Here is a 20,891-nt window from a genome sequence, read left to right on the forward strand (position 1 = left end):
TAAAACATGGAAATATGCCTTTGGCCTAATCTATTTGGGTTAAAAATTTGAAATAATTTAGACGTTACTTACTAGAAAAAGAATAATTGTCATTTGTGAAGATATGATTGATAGAATGCAACTTAGAATATATATATTCATCCCAATGTCCCATGATAGGGTTTTATATTATTTAAAAGGAGAATATTAATACAATTTCTATACAAAATCAATGGATTCGAAAGGGAAACACGACTCAGAAATTATTTGAATAATTAATCAAACCTCCATAGGATTTTGCACTCTTTAATATGTTTGACTTCTCTAACATGCAATAGGATGAGAATAGATCCCAATAGGAAAATACGACTGAAAAATCATTTGAGAAATTAATCAAACCTCCATAGAATTTTGCACTGTTTAATAGGTCTGAATTCTCTGTACTTACATATGTTTGTGTGGACGTTTGCATTTTTATCGTTTTCGATATTTTAAGAACGGATTGAGATATCAACCCTAACCAAAATATATTCGGAAGATATTATTAACTTCCCAGTGGGAAGTTATAGTAATGGGTCCGATTTTGCGAATCGCTAATTTTGACATATCTCCACGTTTTAAGGTCCCCAGAGTTGAATACGATAGTTTTTACGTGGACGTCTGTGTGTGTGTATGTGCGTATGTGCGTATGTTCGTATGTGCGTATGTTCGTATGTTCGTATGTTCGTATGTTCGTATGTTCGTACGTGCGTTCGGAATTATTTTTCGCCTCGATTATCTCGAGAACAAAAAATGATATCGACGTGGGACCAACTGCATTCGACGCGTAATTACGTAACTTAGTACTGATTAGATTTTCAGCAAAATCGGTCCAGCCATTTTTTATGGAGAATCAAAAAACTGAAAAAATAGTGAACTACCTAAATTCTGCAATTTATAAATTATACCATTTTTTAGACGGAATTTCGAGATCTTTTCAGAAATATGAATATCAAATGTTTAGAATAATTGTACAGAAATATGATGACAGTATTTCATAGAAAAAAAATTTTTAAAAAACGAAATCAGCAATAAAAAAATTTTAAAATTGTGTTGGAATGGAGAAAATAGCGTTGAGGATAATAAAATAGTAAATGATTATTGTTAATAATAAGAAATTGTGTTCATAACGATTGAACATTGTTAATAACAAATGATTATCGATCATAATAATATTTGAATAAAAAATTTTTCAATTGTTATAAACAATTAAAATAGAGATCTATGCAATATATTTGAATTCTTTTAACGCGTAATTTTTTCTTTTGCTAAAAAAAAGGTACCAACCGTACGACATGAATGGAAACTCATTCTTTTTGTTTATAACGATTAAATCTGTTATAAACAATGAAAATAAAGATGTATGCAATATATAAGGATTCTTCTAACGCGTAATTTTTTTTTATTTTTTTCACTGGAAAGTTGGTCGTGTGGACCTTTCGGGTCGCACCCAGACCACTGCAGAGCACTGATATTTGTAAAGAAGATCTGAAAAGAGTTTAAACGGATTCGGTCAAACTGTTCATTACGAATTTGAATAGTTATAAACAATGCGTGATTGTTAAAAGTGATATTTGGTTGTGAACAATAATATCTAGTCAATATCGAGTTGATATCTAAATGGAATTGTTATTGTTTGGCATAAAAGTATTTTTAATCGCTAACTTTTTATCTATTTATTAGTTTTATTGTTATAAAAAATACATATTTTTATAATTTCTTTTTTTTTCAAGTTTACAAAAACAATACGTATCTATTAACAACACATGTCAACTTGTTTTTTCATTCAATTCTAAAACAGTACGTATCTTAAAAATTAACGTTAAAACTTGTCCAGTGTGTGCTTTAATTAAGTTAATTACAGTGGTGTCTTGTGCACCAAGCGTAAATTGCCATGATATTGTCCTTACGTCACGACGAGACACTACCGTGTTTCTATACAAGTAATAGTGATGATTTTTGCAGGTAATTATATTTAAAATTAAGATATTTTTTCAACAAAATCTTTTTCGTCCGGGAAAAATCATCACTAGTAACTCAATCAACAAAAACGTAAATTTAGATTATTCAGAATCTGTTGAAAATATAGACATATCGGTGCTAATAATAATGAAAGAAGAAATACAATTTACAGACAATACTTTAGGTAAAGGTGCTTTTGATACAGTCAGTAAGGCAATCTGGCGTGGTACTGAAGTTGCTGTGAAGATATTGAATTCATCTAGCTCAAACAAATATGTTCTACGGGAAATCATTGTAATGGACAAAATTAAGCATCAAAAGTAAACCAGCTATTGTTCATAAAGATGTTAAGCCAGATAATATTTTAGTTGATTCAAACTATACAAGAGAATTATGTGATCTTGGTATAAGCAAGTTTACAGAAATGCCTAATTTACTTAAAACTACAATTGATCATAATTTTCAAGGAACGCCATTCTTCATGGCCCCAGATATACTGATACAAAATAGAGCAGCTACTACTGCTTCAGATGTTTGGTCATTAGTAGGTGTAATAGTTGAATTATATAGTAAATCAAAACTTTGGTCTATAAAAGATTGCCAATTTGGTGGATTACAAGGATTGAAATAGTAGTTAAAAAGAACGATTACCAAGTTTGACTAACGTACCATACTCATGAAAAGATATTTTACGAAGATGTTTTTAACATAATGGATTTATGGAAGAGCGATCAACGGTGGATGCGATACTGAGAGTGCAAGAGTCCACGGAACGTAACTTGGTTGCATTGCTCTTCGATATCTCAGGCGCGTTTGATAATGTATGGTGGCCCTTAGTCCTCGAAGGACTAAAGTCACGAAACTGCCCCAAAAATATCTACAAAGTAATGCAAAATTACTTTACAGATCGTACAGTTAGCCTATCATGGGGAACCAGCTCAGTCACAAAAGTGGCTACGCGTGGATGCCCCCAGGGATCTCTGCTTGGCCCACTGTGTTGGAACATCATGTTCGATGATCTCCTGAAAACACTTGATCAGTCCGAACATGGAAAACGATACGCAGCGTACGCCGATGATCTAATTGTCATCATGGATGGCAATTCAAGGGAGACACTTGTAGCCAAAGGAAAGGCAGTTGTTGACACAATACTCAATTTGTGCAAGAATGCCAAGCTCGAACTGTAAAAAACGAAGACGGAAGCAATCTTTATGAAGAGAGGAATTACAGGGACAAAAACAATCCCAACTACAGAGAATATAAGCCACATCTCAGACACTAAGAAAGACAGGCATGAATGTAAACCGCCTAAGATTACAATAGAGGGTAACAGAATAAAGTACCCAGAAGTCGCTAGGTACCTAGGGGTCTGGTTCGGCGCGATATACACTTCGTACCGACGAAGGAGTAACGTATAACAGCACTAAAATCTCCCTAAACGACAACACGTCAGGGGAGAGGTCGACGCCGATAATGAACGTCAGATTGCAAACGATAAAAATATGGCAGGCAAAATGGGATGCATTTGAGACGGGCTGCAAAACATATCACTTCTTCCTGAACATAGCAGAAAGGCTCGATAATAAATGGATACGCCTGAACAATATAATGACACCAATATTCACAGACGCACGAGTTTATTTTGATGGGTTTCGTCCGCGATTTACGTTAATAGTCCAATAATAGTAATTAGTATTCGTTCAATAAAATGGATGAAGGATTCAAAAAAGGGCAATCGGATAATCTACCTAAAATAGATGAATTAATGGTTGCGCATTATTTATCAACAAATAGTAATTCCGTTGCCGCTGAAATGCGAGGAATAAAAATGCAAAGGTAAGTAAACTTTCCTTGCTACTACCTACTCATGCTTAATAGTTTATCTGTTCTAAATCTTGTTTTATCAAACAAAATATCCAACTAATGTCGTAATGGAAGAATGCAACTCAAACAGTAAAAGTACTAGTTCGTCCAGATCCGTTCAGTATTTTTTGCGTGAAAGATAACAAACATACACACACTCATAAACTTGCACATTTATAATATTAGTAGGAAGTAGGATAGGTACCTAGGATGTAGAAGTAGTGGGTTGAACGTTACAGACGTGCTAAACATTTTTTTATTTGTATTTTTTGTTTTTGCTAACAAAATACGTAAGGCCATTTATTATTTTAAACTTATTTCAGATCGGCAAGAGACAACTATGGCGATGATGCTATTGGTTATGTTCAAGTAAAAAGAGTAGGTGATGTATGTACGGTTAAATGTAGAATCACGCCAGAACACCGCGTGCGTACCACACCTTATCATTGCAGTTTAGAATGCAATGAAAAGGATCAAAAAGTTTTAAATGTAACCTGCGAAGATAGTGCTGCCAGCAGAGGTGGCTGTAAACATACTGTAGCATTTTTAATATGGCTACATCGTCGAAGCGAGGAGCCTTCAACGACTGCTACCAAGTGTTACTGGAAAAAATCTAAGCTTTCAAGTATTGGATGAAGGATGAAGGTGGAAAGTATACAAGTGATTTAAGTACAGATGCTATAGCCGGAACAATAACCCTTATGGTCTTAGTAACAGAACTAGTCGGCAAACCAAAATCCAAAGCCAGAATAGTATTAGGTTGATACAAGCGTATTTTTTTTAAGGTTATCATTATATTTTGCGGAGTACATTTTGTTGTTTCAGATAACATATTAATACAAAAATACCATTCTTTAGGTAAACCTAACAACAGTTGTGGTTCTCTCGATATGGATAAAAGAGCAGCCTTTTGCATATAGTTTTTAAAAAAAAGTGTTTCGCACTCCTGTTCCGAAACTGAATCTTCATTAAGATTCTTTGATTCTTCATCAAGGTTAAACATTTCATGTGAAGAGGTGTTTGAAGATGTGTTGTTTATACTACCAAAAGATACTGCATCTGGTGAAAATATTATTTCCCTATTCTTTTTTAAATATTTGCTAACAGTCATGGTTGATTTATTTACACCTTTAGGTTTCAGGTTTACTTGCACTCCCTTACTTTTTTTTGATATTTCTAAACACTAATCATTATTTCCAAAACTTAATGGATCTTCTATTGCTATTTCGTCTTCACAGCTAGCAAAAAATGTCTCTTCTGGTTTTTCTACCGCCAAAGTTTCATCTTTATTTAATAGTTTCTCAAAATATTCTATACGATTACGTTTTTGCACTGCTGATCTCTAAGGTTTATCTTCCTTTTCCTGTTGACATTTGAATTTGTGTGGAACTATACCCTGTTTTAGTTTAATTCTTCCCCCGACCAACTTATATTTAGTATAGTTCTCCATATCATTCTCAACCTAAAACAAGAAAAAATCTTATTAGCCATCTACCTACACCTAGCCCATACAAAGCAGAGCAAAAACACAGTCTAGTATAGATTAAAACTTGTATAGAAAACAAAGGATAACGCAAAACAGCTGCAATGTTCTCAAAATATTATAATATGTAGTACTATGTAAAAACACGGAAAATTCTGACACCAAAGATTTTGCACCTCTGATCATTTTTTGTTTATAAGTATTAAATGAATGTAAACTACAAAAGATTATAATAGTAATGTCTTAGGTATTCACGATCACTGTAAATTATATTGAAACTATTTTAATCCGGATTAATCGCGTACTTAATGATTTTGCATTTTTGCTGCCAATATAAAATCAATAAACACGCGATTAATCCGGTAAAAAATTGTTTCATTGTAAGATGAAAATAATTATTATTACTAATGTACCTTTATAAAATATGATCACTATACTTACGTCAAAATGGTCTTCACAACAATAAACTGTACTTTTATCTCCAAATGAATCTAACCTCTTCATAGCTTTTATCCATTTTTTTCTCATTTTAACGTCCTTTGGAACTATAAAAAAAACTTATCCGAATTGGTAGTTGTATTTTTACATTAAGGCACAACACATGATTTTCTGGTATTTGGATTGGACATTTTTAAAAGTATTTAATTATAATTTCGACGGCACGGGCGCGCGATCGCTAGCAGACTGAGTGAGCCAGATTGAGCGTGTTGTGGTGTGACGTCACACCGTCACCGGGCGTTTACAACTTGTTTTACTTCTAAATCGGAAACTAATTGACGTATCGAAGTAATCTTTTCACTAGTATTTTTTATTTTTGACAGAGAATATGAAGTGCTAATAATCAAAATTAGTTAACATTCTTCATTTGGGCTACTTTGAAAACAGCCCTTCAAATATAATATTTATACATATAGTTAATAAAAATACTCTCTTTCGAGCTGAATTTGCTCGGAATTTATTCCTTCCATTTGTTTCGATATCTACTGTGTAAATTTTGTTTCAATTTTTTATGAATGTACCAACAATCGGTATACAAACAATTGAGCTTATCAAGAAGATATATGTACACTGACAGAAATTTTTTCCGGTGGCGAATTATAGAATTTACTTGTCCCCAGTATAAAAGTGATAGGTAAAAAAGTTTCGGAAGGCAGGTAAAGAAAGTACCTGGAATCAGTAAAACTTCGTTTTAAAATGAATAAAAAAAATACTGAGTCTAAAAACAGAATATACCACTCCTGAGTAGACTACAAGCGGTTGAAGAAGTAATAAGTATACAAGTTTTATGAAAATAAAGTACTTGTATTTAAGTAGTCTTTCTACTTGGAATCAGTATAATGTGAGCCAATGTATTTTGTTTATCTCAAGTAGGTAGATAATAAAAGAAGATTACAAAGTTTACTTCAGTTGATAATATAGTTTTCTTACACTGAGGATCTTCCTTACTTACCACAAGTGTATTTTATACGGAGATCCCGTATAAAGCGTACTTATGCTAAGTATAATGCTGTTTTACACTTCAAAAACCATGTTCTCACATTATGAATCCTTTTTTATTAATAAGAAAATACTTGTTACTTGATTCAAGTATGTCAATTCTTCACTGCAAGTATATTATATACTTAAATTAAGTATACGAAGTACTCATGCTAAAATTTTTTTCTTATTAAATTTAAAAATTTCAAAATATAAATAATCATATTAATAATACAAAAGTTACTGTTATACCCATTGGTATTGGTCAATTTAAATTAGTGACCATTACTGATGAAGTAATTTAATGATTAAATATTCAGTAATTAATAAATAGATGAAAAGTGTGTTGTGCTTTTAAAAACTCCAAGTTGCTCCAGTTAGACTATGCCTGTAGAGTGTTTATTTTCCAACTTAGCGCTCAGAAATAAATTATTCGATATAATACCTTTGATGATGATAAATAAATGATTGATTGTATAATCATCAATTCATAGAGATAATCATAATTTTTTCATAAGTGCAACAAATATTGTTGCATATTTCAATATCTCGAGCTGCTGCCCAGTGTAAGTGTAGCAGCTCTACGTATTTAAAAGTACAACAGTAATTGTTGTAATTATTATAAGATTACTTTTCATCCATTTGAGACTTGATCTTGAAGGTCAATTGAATCGGTAGACCAGGATTTGATGGTGTGATTGTCTGTATTGTGCTTTCAGTTGTCGATCTCCGTTGTGGCTGGAGATCTGGCTCTTCTAGTTGATCAGTTGGACTACCAAACTCCTCTACACCATCGTCAGGAGTCACGCTGATTGTTGGTTGAGGCTTCAAGGTCGTGGACTCTTGGTCCTCACTCTTCCTGTCTTGATCGGCCATTTTGTGCACTTACACACTTGATTGTCGGAAGCAGTGCACTGGTAGCACCAAAAAATTTGTACTTCAAAACCGAGAGCTCTGATCCGGCTCGAAGGACCAAATTAAATGATGAGAAAATCTCAACTTGTGAATTAACCTAACCGTTTAAGGATAGGGATGATTGTGCCGGAACAGAGCAAACGGAAGTCAGGTTTTATAACAAAAATAAAATATCTTTATTTTCAGCACTAACAGGTACACTGAATACACTGACGAACTTGAGTTGTTCACTAGGAAGACTGAATGTCGCTCAAAATCACTGAATGTCTAGTTTTAATTACTGAATGTGAATTGAATGTCTAAAAAATACTCAACTTGGTGTGTTCAGTATTATTGACCTCCCACACGAGCTCAGCACGCTTCTCAAGTTGAGCAAGAATATGATTGTGCACGTGGCGTTAGCCTATCAATGCAATGCAAAATGAATTTTATGAAATGTCTTGAATTTACAATGAATTATCGTGAAATATTACTTGATTATAGATTTAGCGTAAAGCCTGAATTTTTTGATGATTTACAATAGCACTAGTACTGATGATTGACTCACAATTATAAGATTTGTTAAGAATGAATAAGAATGGCGTGTACACGTGAACGAGAACAGTGAAAGAATGGCGACAGGAACTTCATTAGTCAAAAGGGACACTCAAAAGTAGTCAAATGAGTGACTAGATAAAGAATTATCGATTATTAGGTCGATTGGTTATCGACCCAGTCCCAAGATGGCCGCCGAAGTTCCTGTCAGCTGGCAAATTCAAATTGAGAATTAATTAATTCTCAACAGCCTGTAATTGTTTTAAAAAATGAAAAATCGTCAAATCGACAAATATGATTAGTATAGAAACATATACGTGTACTTATTTGAATATATTTTGAAAATCGACCTTATTTTTGGAAAACTTATAACAACTCCTGAAAGATTAATCAATGTAAAAACTTAAATGCACTCCTCAAACGTTCCTACAAAAATAGTCTTCATTCTTGAGACTTTTACAGCAACTGAAGAGAAAACATAAAATTTTGATGAATTAAACGAAAAAATGTTCTGCCGGTAGAAAATAGTTAATATATAATAGGGAACTGTCAATGGTGATTAGATAAAAAAAAATCAAATCTACGAAACACCAATTTTTTTTATCAATTCTATCCATCATACACTTATTTTAGCGTACAATGATTTTAGGACTTTATGTCATTCCATCATTATCATTGTTTATGATTAGCACACATTTTCGTATAGCCAAAAAAAAGGGGCTGTTTTTGATGAGATTTCACGATTTTTTGTGCATATCAACTAAAAGAGATTATTAAAAACGAGCAGATTCCAGTGACTTCATCCGTGAATAAGCCATATCCAAAAACCTGTTGCTGTGTGATAGGATAAAAAAAAAATATGTATGCGTAAGTATTTATAATGAAAGAAAATTATTCGAAATTTATTCTAAGACTCGATTTCTGATTCTTTAGAACAAATTATATGTTGCAAACATGAAAAGTCGGTTTAAACTCATTTTACACAGTGAGCAACTTTGTTTCAGTAGAGAAAAAGATTTCCCGTTTAATAAACTAGAACACGATGCACAAATCCCATTTTCAATTGTTCATAATTAATTAGATAAATATTAATGAAAAAAATTGGTTCTCATTCGTTAGACGCGGTCAGTAACTTTATTCTAGTGGGAGAAAAAATTTTCTATTGGAAGAGCACAAATATGATAAGTTTATGATAAACTTAATTGCTATTAACAAAAAAAGTATGCTTCCAGACATTTTATATAGTTTGTATCTCAATTTCAGTGAAAGAAGAAATTTTCCATTAGTAGAATCCAAATACATTAAATAGATCCTGTTTTTTATTATATATATTGTTAATTTACTTATGATTTCTCATTAAATAATAATTACTGTTTTTTAAATAATACAAAACGTAAACTTTATTAAACATAAAATGATTTTACATATCTACTCGGCAACAGCTATGCTCCAACTGCTTCACTCCACTATCTTATCCTCTTACATAGGTGTCGCGCGATACAAATTTAGTACCAACTTAACACGCCTCCTTAAATTTGCATCGCGATTTAATTACAAATCATAAATAGTTTATAGAATACATAGTGCTTCCCTGAATTTTTCGAATTTAACAATACCTGAGGATTTGGTGAGAATGTCAGCAACATTTTCCTCCGAATTTACTTTTACAACATCAATAATTTTGTTTATATAACTTTCATTCACAAAATGATAATGCGTTTCAATATATTTGGAATTTTTAGTAAAATTACCATGTTTAGCTATGCTTACTGCACCTGAATTATCTTCATAAATTTTTACAAGTGAAACCTTAATACCTAAATCTGACAATATGTCTTTTTCAATTTTTAATTCACTCACACACTCTGATAACGCTACATACTCTGCAGATGTAGAGGATTTTGTTACGCTATTCTGTTTCTTGGATTTCCAAAATATTACTTTGTTATACATTTTTATTACGTAACCAGTCGTAGATTTTCTGTCAGTTACATCGCCTGCCCAATCGGCATCTACATAACAACTTAGAATATCAGATTTATCATTCTTATAATATGTTAACTTCAAATCTTTGGTGAACAATAAATATTTAAGGACTCTTAATGCATATTTATAATGAGTATTGTCATAGTAGTTCTGGAACCGACTTAGATAGTTCACACTAAAGCTTATGTCAGGTCTTGTACCTGAACTTATATATAATAATGCACCAATCAAATTTCTATATTTAATTTGTTCACTCACTGCTTTCGCAGGTAATAATTTTAAATTTTGCTCCATCGGAGTCGCAAACAACTTACAATTTTTAAGATCATATTTTTTTCCTAATGATACAATATAATTTTTCTGATCCAAAGTCATTTTCCCATGAACATAGTCATAATCGATATTGATACCTAAATAAGTTTTAATATAGCCTAAGTCTTTCATTTGGAATCTTTTCATTAACAATTTTTTTAGTATTATTTAACTTTTCTACATTTTTGCAACAAATTAGTAAATCATCGACAAACAAAATTAAGTATATATTATGATCCTCCTCTTTTAAAACATACAAACAGTTATCATTTTCACTTCTCTTGAAGTTTAAGTATCTCAAATATTCATCAAAACACTCATACCACGCTCTCGGGCTTTCTCTAAGACCGTACAGTGCCTTATCTAGTTTTAATACTCTATCAGTTACATCCTCGAAACCTTGAGGTTGCTTTACATACACTTCAGATTTAACTTTGCCGTTCAAAAAAGCTGTTTCAGCATCCATTTGTATTATAATTAAGTTATTACTACAACAGTATGACAATAAAATTTTTAACGTTTGCATTCTCGCGACAGGTGAATAAATATCATCAATCAGTTCATTTTGCTGAAAACCCCTTACAACCAATCTTGCTTTATATACATCATCAGCTTTTATAGTATACACCCATTTAAGATCTAATATTTTTTTGTCATTCGGTTTTTCGACATATATCCAAGTTTTGTTTTTATTTAAACACTCTATTTCTTTATTCATCGCCTCTTTCCATCTTTCAGGACTTTTACTACTCATCGCTTCGGTATAGGAAATAGGATTACTTGCGTCTACATAATTTACATAGATGATATTATTACAAACAAAATCGTTTTCATTAAGTCTAGCCGGTTTTTTTCTTTCTCTCATTGAACGTCTTAGCTCCATATTTTCATTATTACTACAATCATTTGAACTTTGATTACCATTTCGATTTTCGTTTTCATTTTCATTACAATTATCATTTAGACGAATCTTAGAAAAGCTTTCAATATTGTCTACTGACTCAAGACCAATACACGGTGTGCCCTCTTCAATTATATCAACATGTCTAGCAACAATTATTTTATTATTTATCAAGACTCTGTACCCCACTTTTTCATAACCTAGCAAAATACCAAGATTTGCTTTTTTATCCCATTTTGATTGTCTTTTATGTTCAGGTATTCTTACGAAAACCCTACTACCATACAGTTTTAAATATTCTACGCTCGGTTTTACTCCAAACATTATTTCATAAGGAGTTTTATTTTTGACAATTGTATTTGTTATAATTCTATTTTTTAAATAAGTCGCTGTTTTAACCATTTCCGGCCAATAACGTCTATGTACCCTTGCTTCTGCTAACAAACATCTAGACATATCCATTATGTCCCTATTATATTTCTCTGCGGTTCCATTCAGTTCATGCACATATGGTGGACAAGTTTCTATTTCAATTCCTTTTTCGCATGCAAACTTAAACACTTCATTATTTATATACTCTTTACCATTATCACAACGCAATTTCTTCATCTTTTTACCAGTCATATTTTCAATTAGATTTACACACTTGACAAAACAGTTATAAACTTCACTCTTAGATTTTATTACATGAACCTGAGCCGCTTTACTAAAGTCATCAATAAAAGTTATAAAATATCGTTCTCCATTCAATCCAGGAGTATTATGAGGACCATTCAGATCTGTATGAACAATTTCTAGTATGTCATTAGCCCTAGTTCTTTCATTTTTAAATGGTAAATTATGCATTTTATTCTCTAAACATATACCACACTTAAAATAATCAGACTCTAGCTCTCTAGGTAGACCCTTTAATACTTGTTTATCACACATAGTTTTCAAATAATTAAAATTTACATGACCTAGTGTTCTATGATATTTTTCTTTTTCAGTCATATTATTTTTAGTTGTCACATTTGCTTCAGGTTTTACAATTTTGCTAGTCATACGGAATACATTATTTACTTTGAATGCTACTGCAATCACATTTCCCGTTGGATTATAAATTTTGCAAGTATTTCCTTTCGATACAATTTTGTTTTTACAAGTAACTTTACCATAACTAATTAAATTTTTATCCATTTCTTTTACAAAAAATACATTTGACATTTTATTTCTTATTATTTGACCAAAAACATTGAACTCATGTATTATGTTCCCTATTTTAGTAGCTTTTAATATACGGCCATCAGCAATTTTTACATTTACAGGTGTTTTAGGAACAATTGATTCATAAAAATATTCATCATTATTAACAATGTGGTCAGAACATCCACTATCGAGTAGCCATTCTACTTTATCATCGCAACCATTTACTATAGATTCATGTGATTCAATCTCAGTACAGAAACTACTTGAGCTGCCATCTTCCGTTCGCTGATAGTAGCCTTGCTGCCAACCGCCACCACGACGATGTTGACTGGAACCCCGACTGCCTCGACTGTTGCCACGATACTGCCAATTTTGTTGTCGCCCGCCTCCTTGCTGATGCATGCCACCCCTGGGTTTCCATGAATTGCTGCCCGGCTTCGTATTTGGGCATTGGGCTTTGAAATGTCCATATTTCCCACACTTGAAACAATTTTGATCTTGTTTTTTCTCAGTCTTGAATACACTTGCACCATTCTTGTCATTGTCTTCTTTTTCTTTTTGTTCAACTATTTTAATTTTGCTTTTCACATATTCGACTGTTTGATCACTTTCTTTCAGAACATCAACTAGGTCCCCAACATAGCTCAACGAACTTGGGAGCATTTTGATCATGTAACTTAATTTTTCTTTTTCCGAGACTGTAGCACCAGCACTCTTTAACTCATTAATTAACTTTTCAAATTCAGTAAAAAATGTAGCTGTATCTTCAAAATCTTTTAATCTAAGTCTTTCTAATTTGTTTCTTACACATATTTGAAGAGCAGTCGATTGTTTCAAACACATCTCATCAAATTTCCTCATAATGTCATAAGCCGTTTCCATGTCTTTAATAAATTGTAGCTGATCATTTGAAATTCCACTGTATATTATATTTATTGCTTTCAGATTCATTTCGTTCCAATCTTCCTCCTTGTCCGTCACTAAACGTCTTCTATTTGCAACATCTGCACATTTCTTCATGTTCAGGATCATTGTAATTCTTCTCTTCCAACATTCATAGTCTTTTCCATCAAAAATAGGAGTTTTTATTTCGTCTGACATTTTTGCTCACAAAACTAGTACCTTTTCAAAAAAAAATTTTTAACTGAAAAATTTTTCCGCGAATTTCCATTCCGCAAAATGGAGACTTCAACCGTCACTTTTCCTTTTGCCTTCCTTAGCTTGACTCAACAACCAAATTATTCACTCAATTCTTGATTTTATCGAACCACCTGACTGCTACCATGTTAATTTACTTATGATTTCTCATTAAATAATAATTACTGTTTTTTAAATAATACAAAACGTAAACTTTATTAAACATAAAATGATTTTACATATCTACTCGGCAACAGCTATGCTCCAACTGCTTCACTCCACTATCTTATCCTCTTACATAGGTGTCGCGCGATACAAATTTAGTACCAACTTAACATATATCAAATTCAATTGTTATCAACAGAAGAAGTATGCTTACATAGATTTTACATGGTTTGTAACTTAATTTCAGTGAAAAAAAAATTTTCCGTTAATAAAGTACTGATACATTAAATGGAAACCGTTTTCTATTGTTTATAACAATTACAGGGTGTTATGAACAAATTAAATCCACGAGAGTAGATATAGAGTCATCAGAGACCTTATCTAGTCGATATTAAACAAATTCCAATGGATAAACTGAAATCCAATAATAATTGATGGTTTTCAATTATTTATAACAATTACAGGCTGTTATAAACAAATTATAGTGGCGAGAGTGGATATAAAATCAATTGAACCGATAAAAATTTTTTTTTTCAAACTGATATTTAACTTGTTTTTACAAATATTTTTTTGCAGTTAAATACGGGAGATCTATTTTTATCATTCAACTAATATTCAACCGGTTTTTAACGAATATTCAACCGTTATATACATCTGGATACATAAAAAATATTTTAGTTATTCAACTAGTTTTTAACTCACATTTAACTTGTTTTATTTAGTTAAATAACTAATATGTAATCGGGATATAACCAGGATTCAACCGAGATTTAATCGTGAATATTCAGTTAAATACGCGAGTTATTTTACTGCTTCTTAACCGTTTTTTTACCAGAAAATAACTGGAATTTAATTTAAATTTAACCGAGTTTTAACGATTTTTTAACCGTAGAATTGCAGTTCTCAGAAACCGCTAGGGAGAATAATATTTTAAGAAGTAGTAATAATCGTTACGTCTTTGTCGTGAAGCCTGGTGAGATAATCAAAAAATTATGTTTTAAAAAATAATGAATTCCAATTTTCCGTTAGTTTTGTATACAAAACAGTATTCTTAATTCAGATGGTATGATTTTTACAATTCCTGCTAATCGTAAAGATGGATCTGGAAACACAAGCCTGAATTCTACATCATCTGCAGAAGCAGACAAAGAAGTGCATTGTGAGTATTTTTAATTAATATTCAATTAAAATTCCAATGCTATTCAATGTTTTTTTGTTAGTTTATGATGAGCGCATGTGTTGGTTAGACAGGAGAGAGAAATGAAATATCATCGAGTGCTGTATATCAAGTGTTATCATTATTTTTTTTTTCCACAACTGTAATCACTAATTAGGGGAAATATCAAAAAAAATTTCAAGATAGTTGGTTAAAGGATCCACTGTTTTGCAAATGGTTACGGCGAGTTAATGATAATACTAATAAATCTTATTGCAAAATTTGTAAAACAGAAATACGAGCTCATAAAGGCGATCTCGTTCGCCATAACGATTCTGAAAAGCATAAAAAAAATGTGAGTGCAATTGTTTTTCACCCAACTATCAACAAGGTTTTTTCTGCAATAGCTCCAGAGCTCCAAACTTGACCAGAGCATCCGTATTCATAGAACTAAATGTACTGCCTTGTTGACGAAAGTTATTGAGCCATCATTATTAAATCAGCAAATCATGACATGGAAAATGTGAAATTTTCAATTATATTGGATGAATCAACTGATATTTCCTGTACAAAGCATCTTTACATTTGTGTTAGATATTTCAATTCGAGGAAAAGACGTATTGTATCGCAATATTTAGGATTGGTTCCTGTCGTTGAGACAACTGCTCGAGATTTGTATGGACATTTAACAGAATTTTTTGATGAGAAAGGATTGGATCTGAATAATTGTTTCGCCATTGCTACTGACGGTGGATCAAATCTATGTGAATGCAAAAATTCTTTATACACATTAATGAAGAAACAGAAAGAAGATTTGATTCTATTTAAGTGTATTCGGTTTCAAAGATCAGCATTGCGGCGGAAAAAATATCTTGATATTTATAATACAATAAATGACGGAAGTGATCCGCTACAGTTAGTTCATCTTTCTACTACTAGATGGTTGGCTAGAGGTCAAGCTGTTGAACGAATCTTAAACCTATGGGACTCTTTAAAAATTTATTTTGAATTTGCTGCCTCTGAACCTCGTCAAGATCGTTATGTTGCTAGAGAACTTCAACAAATGTATAATGATTCGACTAATTTATTGTATTTTACGTTTTTATCACCCATATTATTTGAGTTCAATTTTATATACTTATTATTCCAAAAAGAACATGCAGATCCTTACAATATTCTACATGAATTGGAATGCTTTACATTATCTTTATTAAGAAGAGTATTACATCCATCATCAGTCTCTTCAAAAGTAAATTTGGATTTTCAATCAATTTATTTGCCAGTGGATAAAGTAGATTATGGATTTAAATTTGTAACTCTTTTCCATCGCCAAGAAAATGAAAGCATTAATAGCAAGATAGCAGTAAACAATGTTAAACTCCGTTGCCAATCATTTTTAATTAGAGCCTGTAAAGAGCTCCTCACACGTACATCTGATAACACAGACATCTTCAAAAGTTTTTTCGCCGAAAGTTTGCCTAAAAACTGACTGTCCAGCTTTTGCGCAATCGCCACTACATTTATGAAATAAATCTGTTAACGTTTTACATTTTAATTTTAAAACTGAATTCGATGAATGTACAATCACTAAGGGTTCAATTTTTTAGGCAAAACTTAAAGAATTAAAAGATTCTGAAGGAAATTTCATTTTTCAAGAGCTAGCTACTCTAGCTCTAACGGCATATAGTCTTCCGATCAGCAATATTACAGTCGAGCGAGTGTTTTCAAGAGTTACCGCTACTAATGCTAAGCTTCGTAATCGCATAAATCTTTCACTTCTATCATCAATATTACGTATAAAAATGAATTTAGAAGAGGATGAAGTTTGCTGTACCAAATTTGAAGCAAGTGACGATATGCTCAATTTTAATTCCATTATTGATGAAAATACCAAAAAAAATATTGAGGAAGAGGAGGACAAAGAATTACTATTGAAATCATTAGATTCCTGATATATGTATAAATATATTGTGATGTTTTTTTTTTGATAACGTCCCAGCGTCAGCTCTAGAATTATTTTATTAAATATTGAAGGCTGATAATAGCCAATTTAGAGGGTTCCCGCAATGATTTAGAAAGTAAAACTATTTATCTAAAGCTCATTCGAGCAATTACCTTGACTTTTATAGTCCAATTATGCATATTTTCAAGTGTTTCATTTATCATAATTATTTTCCCTACGCCAAAGTATTTAATTAATTCGTTTTTTTATCAATTTTATTTGAAGTCATGAGTCATTGTAATTATGTAAATTTATTTCTGCGTATTTTAGGCCAAATTATAATTTTTATTCGTATTTTGTGGCGTAGGATAGTTATTTATAAGTTCTTATTGATATTTGTTGATTTATTAATTTATTAATTTTAAGTAATGTAAACCAAAGCTAAGGAATTCATTTAGTAATTAAATTTAGTGGATAAAGTCTCAATAACCCAAGTAAAGCAGAGTTAAGATAAACAAGTAAATCTGTCAACCACATGGACTGTTAGGAGGAGAGTTAGGAGGCTGTAGTGGAGTAGAGGACCAAAAGCAACGTGTCACCCTGCAGTTTTCCCATGCTGGGAGACGTCCTAGCCCTAAGGGTTGTAGTCACGAGGCTGTTGCCAGTAAAATGGAACTCCAAAAAGAAGATGGAAGTATGGAAGAGGTCGTTTTTGAGTTTAGATATTAAGTTTTGGAATTAGGATTAAGTTGGTGCACATTAGTTTTAAGTGACTCCTTTATATGAAAATCTGGGAGAAGTCGCGTGAAGATAACCACCAATAGAAAATGTGATTCGACCAATTGAAGACGTTTTGGAGTAGAGGGAGAAGAAAATGAAGAGAAGAAAGAAATTGAAGAACGAGATTTTATTATGTATAATTATGACTTGTAATGTATATAATCATGTCGAATCATATATGATCCTTTACTCCAATTAATTACGTATGATCATACATAAGAATACATGATCATGTCAACTCATACATGATGTTTTTCTCGTTACTTTATCATGCATGATTATACGTGATTGTACATGCTCATGCAGAGAAAAATTTGATACATGTCCATGCATAAATGTTTTATGTATAACCACCTAGTAAACACTGTTACATTGTTGTTATATATTCACTATACAAATTTTATCACATGTTACGTTGCAATTATGTTATGTGGAAATTACATACATGTTTCTATTTCCGCCTTAATTATATAACATCGTTATATAACTTTGTTATACTACTGTAATATTTATATTCCATTCAAGTTACATATTTTTTATATAACTATTACATAAAATAAATAATTTTATTTATCTATAACTTTGTTATATTGCAGTAACATTTGTATTATATTACAGTTATATGTGTAATATAATTAAAACATTCAAAAATATTACAGTACGTAACATTTTTACATAACATTATTACTTAACCACAATATTCTTGTTACATTACTATTATGTATTAGTAATATTTATGCATTATTAATGTTACATTACTATAACATTGTTGTTATATTGCTGTAATGCATTTAGTTAATATTAAAAAAGAATGTATTATTTTATCCATTCATTATAGCTATCAATTACAGTAGAACTTATAAAACCATTATCATAATAATACTGTAAGATACTACATAAAAAAGAAGCTAAAAACATAAAATAGCAGATACAAAGATAACTGTTCATAAATTAGATTAGAAAGTATCAGCTATAAACGAAAGCATTAAATTTATATAAATTTTTCATTAATACGACTCTATTCTATATTATCATGGCCATCATTTTCATTATTTTCATTTTCATCATTTTCTTCACCGTTATTAATGTTATTATTATTTTCTTCATTATTATTCTTAGCATTCTCTCTTTGGAATCTCTGTTTAGAAAACCTGAACCATGCTGCAACAATTGTACCAAACTGACTTTCAGTCATCTTTTTGTCTACAGTAGTGAAGAAATCTGCAATTATGAACGAAATTTTTTACATAAATGTTATATTTTCAGAATCGAATAGAATTGAAATAGGACAGATAAAATACTTTATTTTATCGTTTTTTTTTACTGGAAAAATACTACCTTTGCATACAGTTATGCAAGGGAGATTAGGAATGGCAAAGTTGTTTCGACGACCAAGCCATGAACATTGGATACCAACTTCATTGCTAAATAGTTTGGAGCATGCATTTGTAATGTGCTCCTCTACATGTCTCCCTCCTATTTTGAAGATGAAATTTTTCTGAAAATAAAAGAATATAGCAGAAAGTGATTGGCAATCAACAAATTCACAGCAATCGATTATTATTTAAGTTTAAATTCGAAGAAATTGATATACACAGGATATGGGAAAAAAATGTTTTCTAATCTTCATAAAAGAATCAAATATATAAGAAAATAATTTTATCAATAATAAATATTGAAAATATAACTGTAAGGTATCGAAAAATTATTATTTATAAATCATTCAGAGATCTATTGCTAATGAAGTAGTTAGCATTATAGCCGACTGCCAGGCTTTACTTTATGTTATGAAAAGATATAATTTTAAAAAAAAGCTACTGTGTGTACAGGATTGAAATAAAGAAATATATTTAAATATACCGGATTTTAGAATATAGAACATAAATAGTATAACTGGGAAATGTACAAATTTATTTTCTCAGTACAATACACATACACATGTTTTCTGAAGAATGCATTCTTCAGTATTTCCATTATTTTCTCAATTAGTCAATGGAACATCTATTTTTTTACTGTATGGTAAGAAAAGTAATTACTTACAAAAATTTTTCTATTCATACTATTTCTTGTAATGTCTAAATGTATTTTAATTATTTCATATAATTATTTAAAATATATTTTAAGAAAAGCTAAAAATGAATAGCGATAAACTTAAGGATTGAGGTTAACGATTATTACTCAAGTTATTTTTTTGAGTTTTCCTAAGATTTCGTTAAAATAGAAAGGATTTCGAAGAATAGTTGAGGAAGTCATTTTTTAGATATTTTATTGCTTTTGGAAAACCCACGTGGCGAAAAGCAATAAAACTCTAAAAAAAGAGTACGTGACGTAAGAAGAGCGTTAAGCTTTTCCAAAAAGGGAAAAGACCATGCGAAGGGACTTGTGCGCGCCTGAAGCAAGGGACTTCTAATTATGTCACATTCGACTAAATAAATACGTAAGGTTTGATGCATCAGTCAGTCGTCGAAAAAGTAAGATCGAGATCAGATCGTCGTGGAACATCTCTTGAAATCATAAGTCTTGAGTATTGTATTGATAATACTTCAAAGTTTGTAAATTTTTGCATGAAGTTTATTTGATCGTCAAATTATTTTTAAATTGATATTTAAATTAATTCGCGAGAAAAAGTGAATAATTGCGCTGACTGGAACATCGACTAAGGACCAATTAATTGTAATTCATCTCGACCAGAGTAAAACAAATCATCTGTTGGTAACGTTTAAATTGTTGTTATAATTTTTCAATAATTTTCATTCAATAAAATTTTTTTATTGTTTTTATATAAATCACACATTTTTACTTTCTCTATCGAAGATCCCCTCATCCCTGTCTATTGGTCGAAAGGCTAGGACTAAAAAGAGGAACTTAAAGTCTCTAAGGTTAAGCATATGGTTTACATATTGACACCTCTAAAGAGCAAAATTACATAACATTCTTTTTTATTTAAAAGTTTGAATTTAAGGTTTGAGTGACCTGCATTTCAATTCTCTTCAATAAAATTAAAACCAAATTCTTACCATTCGGTTTTTATTTCTTCTGTTTCTTCTAACAACTGTTCGAATTTTTTAATTTC

The 20,891-nt window shown here is 31.1% G+C and overlaps 1 protein-coding gene across 1 annotated transcript; it reads left to right on the plus strand.

The window, feature by feature from the left end:
- The first annotated feature begins 1,912 nt into the window (after window positions 1-1,912).
- LOC118070847 (dual specificity protein kinase shkA-like) lies at window positions 1,913-2,611 on the plus strand. Its single transcript, XM_035089682.1, has 2 exons — window positions 1,913-1,983; window positions 2,293-2,611. The coding sequence occupies exons 1-2, from the start codon at window positions 1,913-1,915 to the stop codon at window positions 2,609-2,611; spliced, it is 390 nt and encodes a 129-aa protein (XP_034945573.1).
- The last annotated feature ends 18,280 nt before the right edge of the window (window positions 2,612-20,891 follow it).

Source organism: Chelonus insularis, unplaced genomic scaffold, assembly GCF_013357705.1.
Source record: "Chelonus insularis isolate UGA/USDA-ARS -01 unplaced genomic scaffold, ASM1335770v1 contig_69_pilon, whole genome shotgun sequence".
In the NCBI taxonomy this organism is placed as follows: domain Eukaryota; kingdom Metazoa; phylum Arthropoda; class Insecta; order Hymenoptera; family Braconidae; genus Chelonus; species Chelonus insularis.

What these genes read in the sequence shown, in the direction of transcription:
- LOC118070847 (XM_035089682.1), top strand. Translation starts at nt 1,913, where the DNA reads ATGATATTGTCCTTACGTCACGACGAGACACTACCGTGTTTCTATACA. An exon ending in AATAGTGATGATTTTTGCAG is followed by an intron (nt 1,984 to 2,292) that starts GTAATTATATTT and finishes GACAAAATTAAG; the next exon opens with CATCAAAAGTAAACCAGCTA.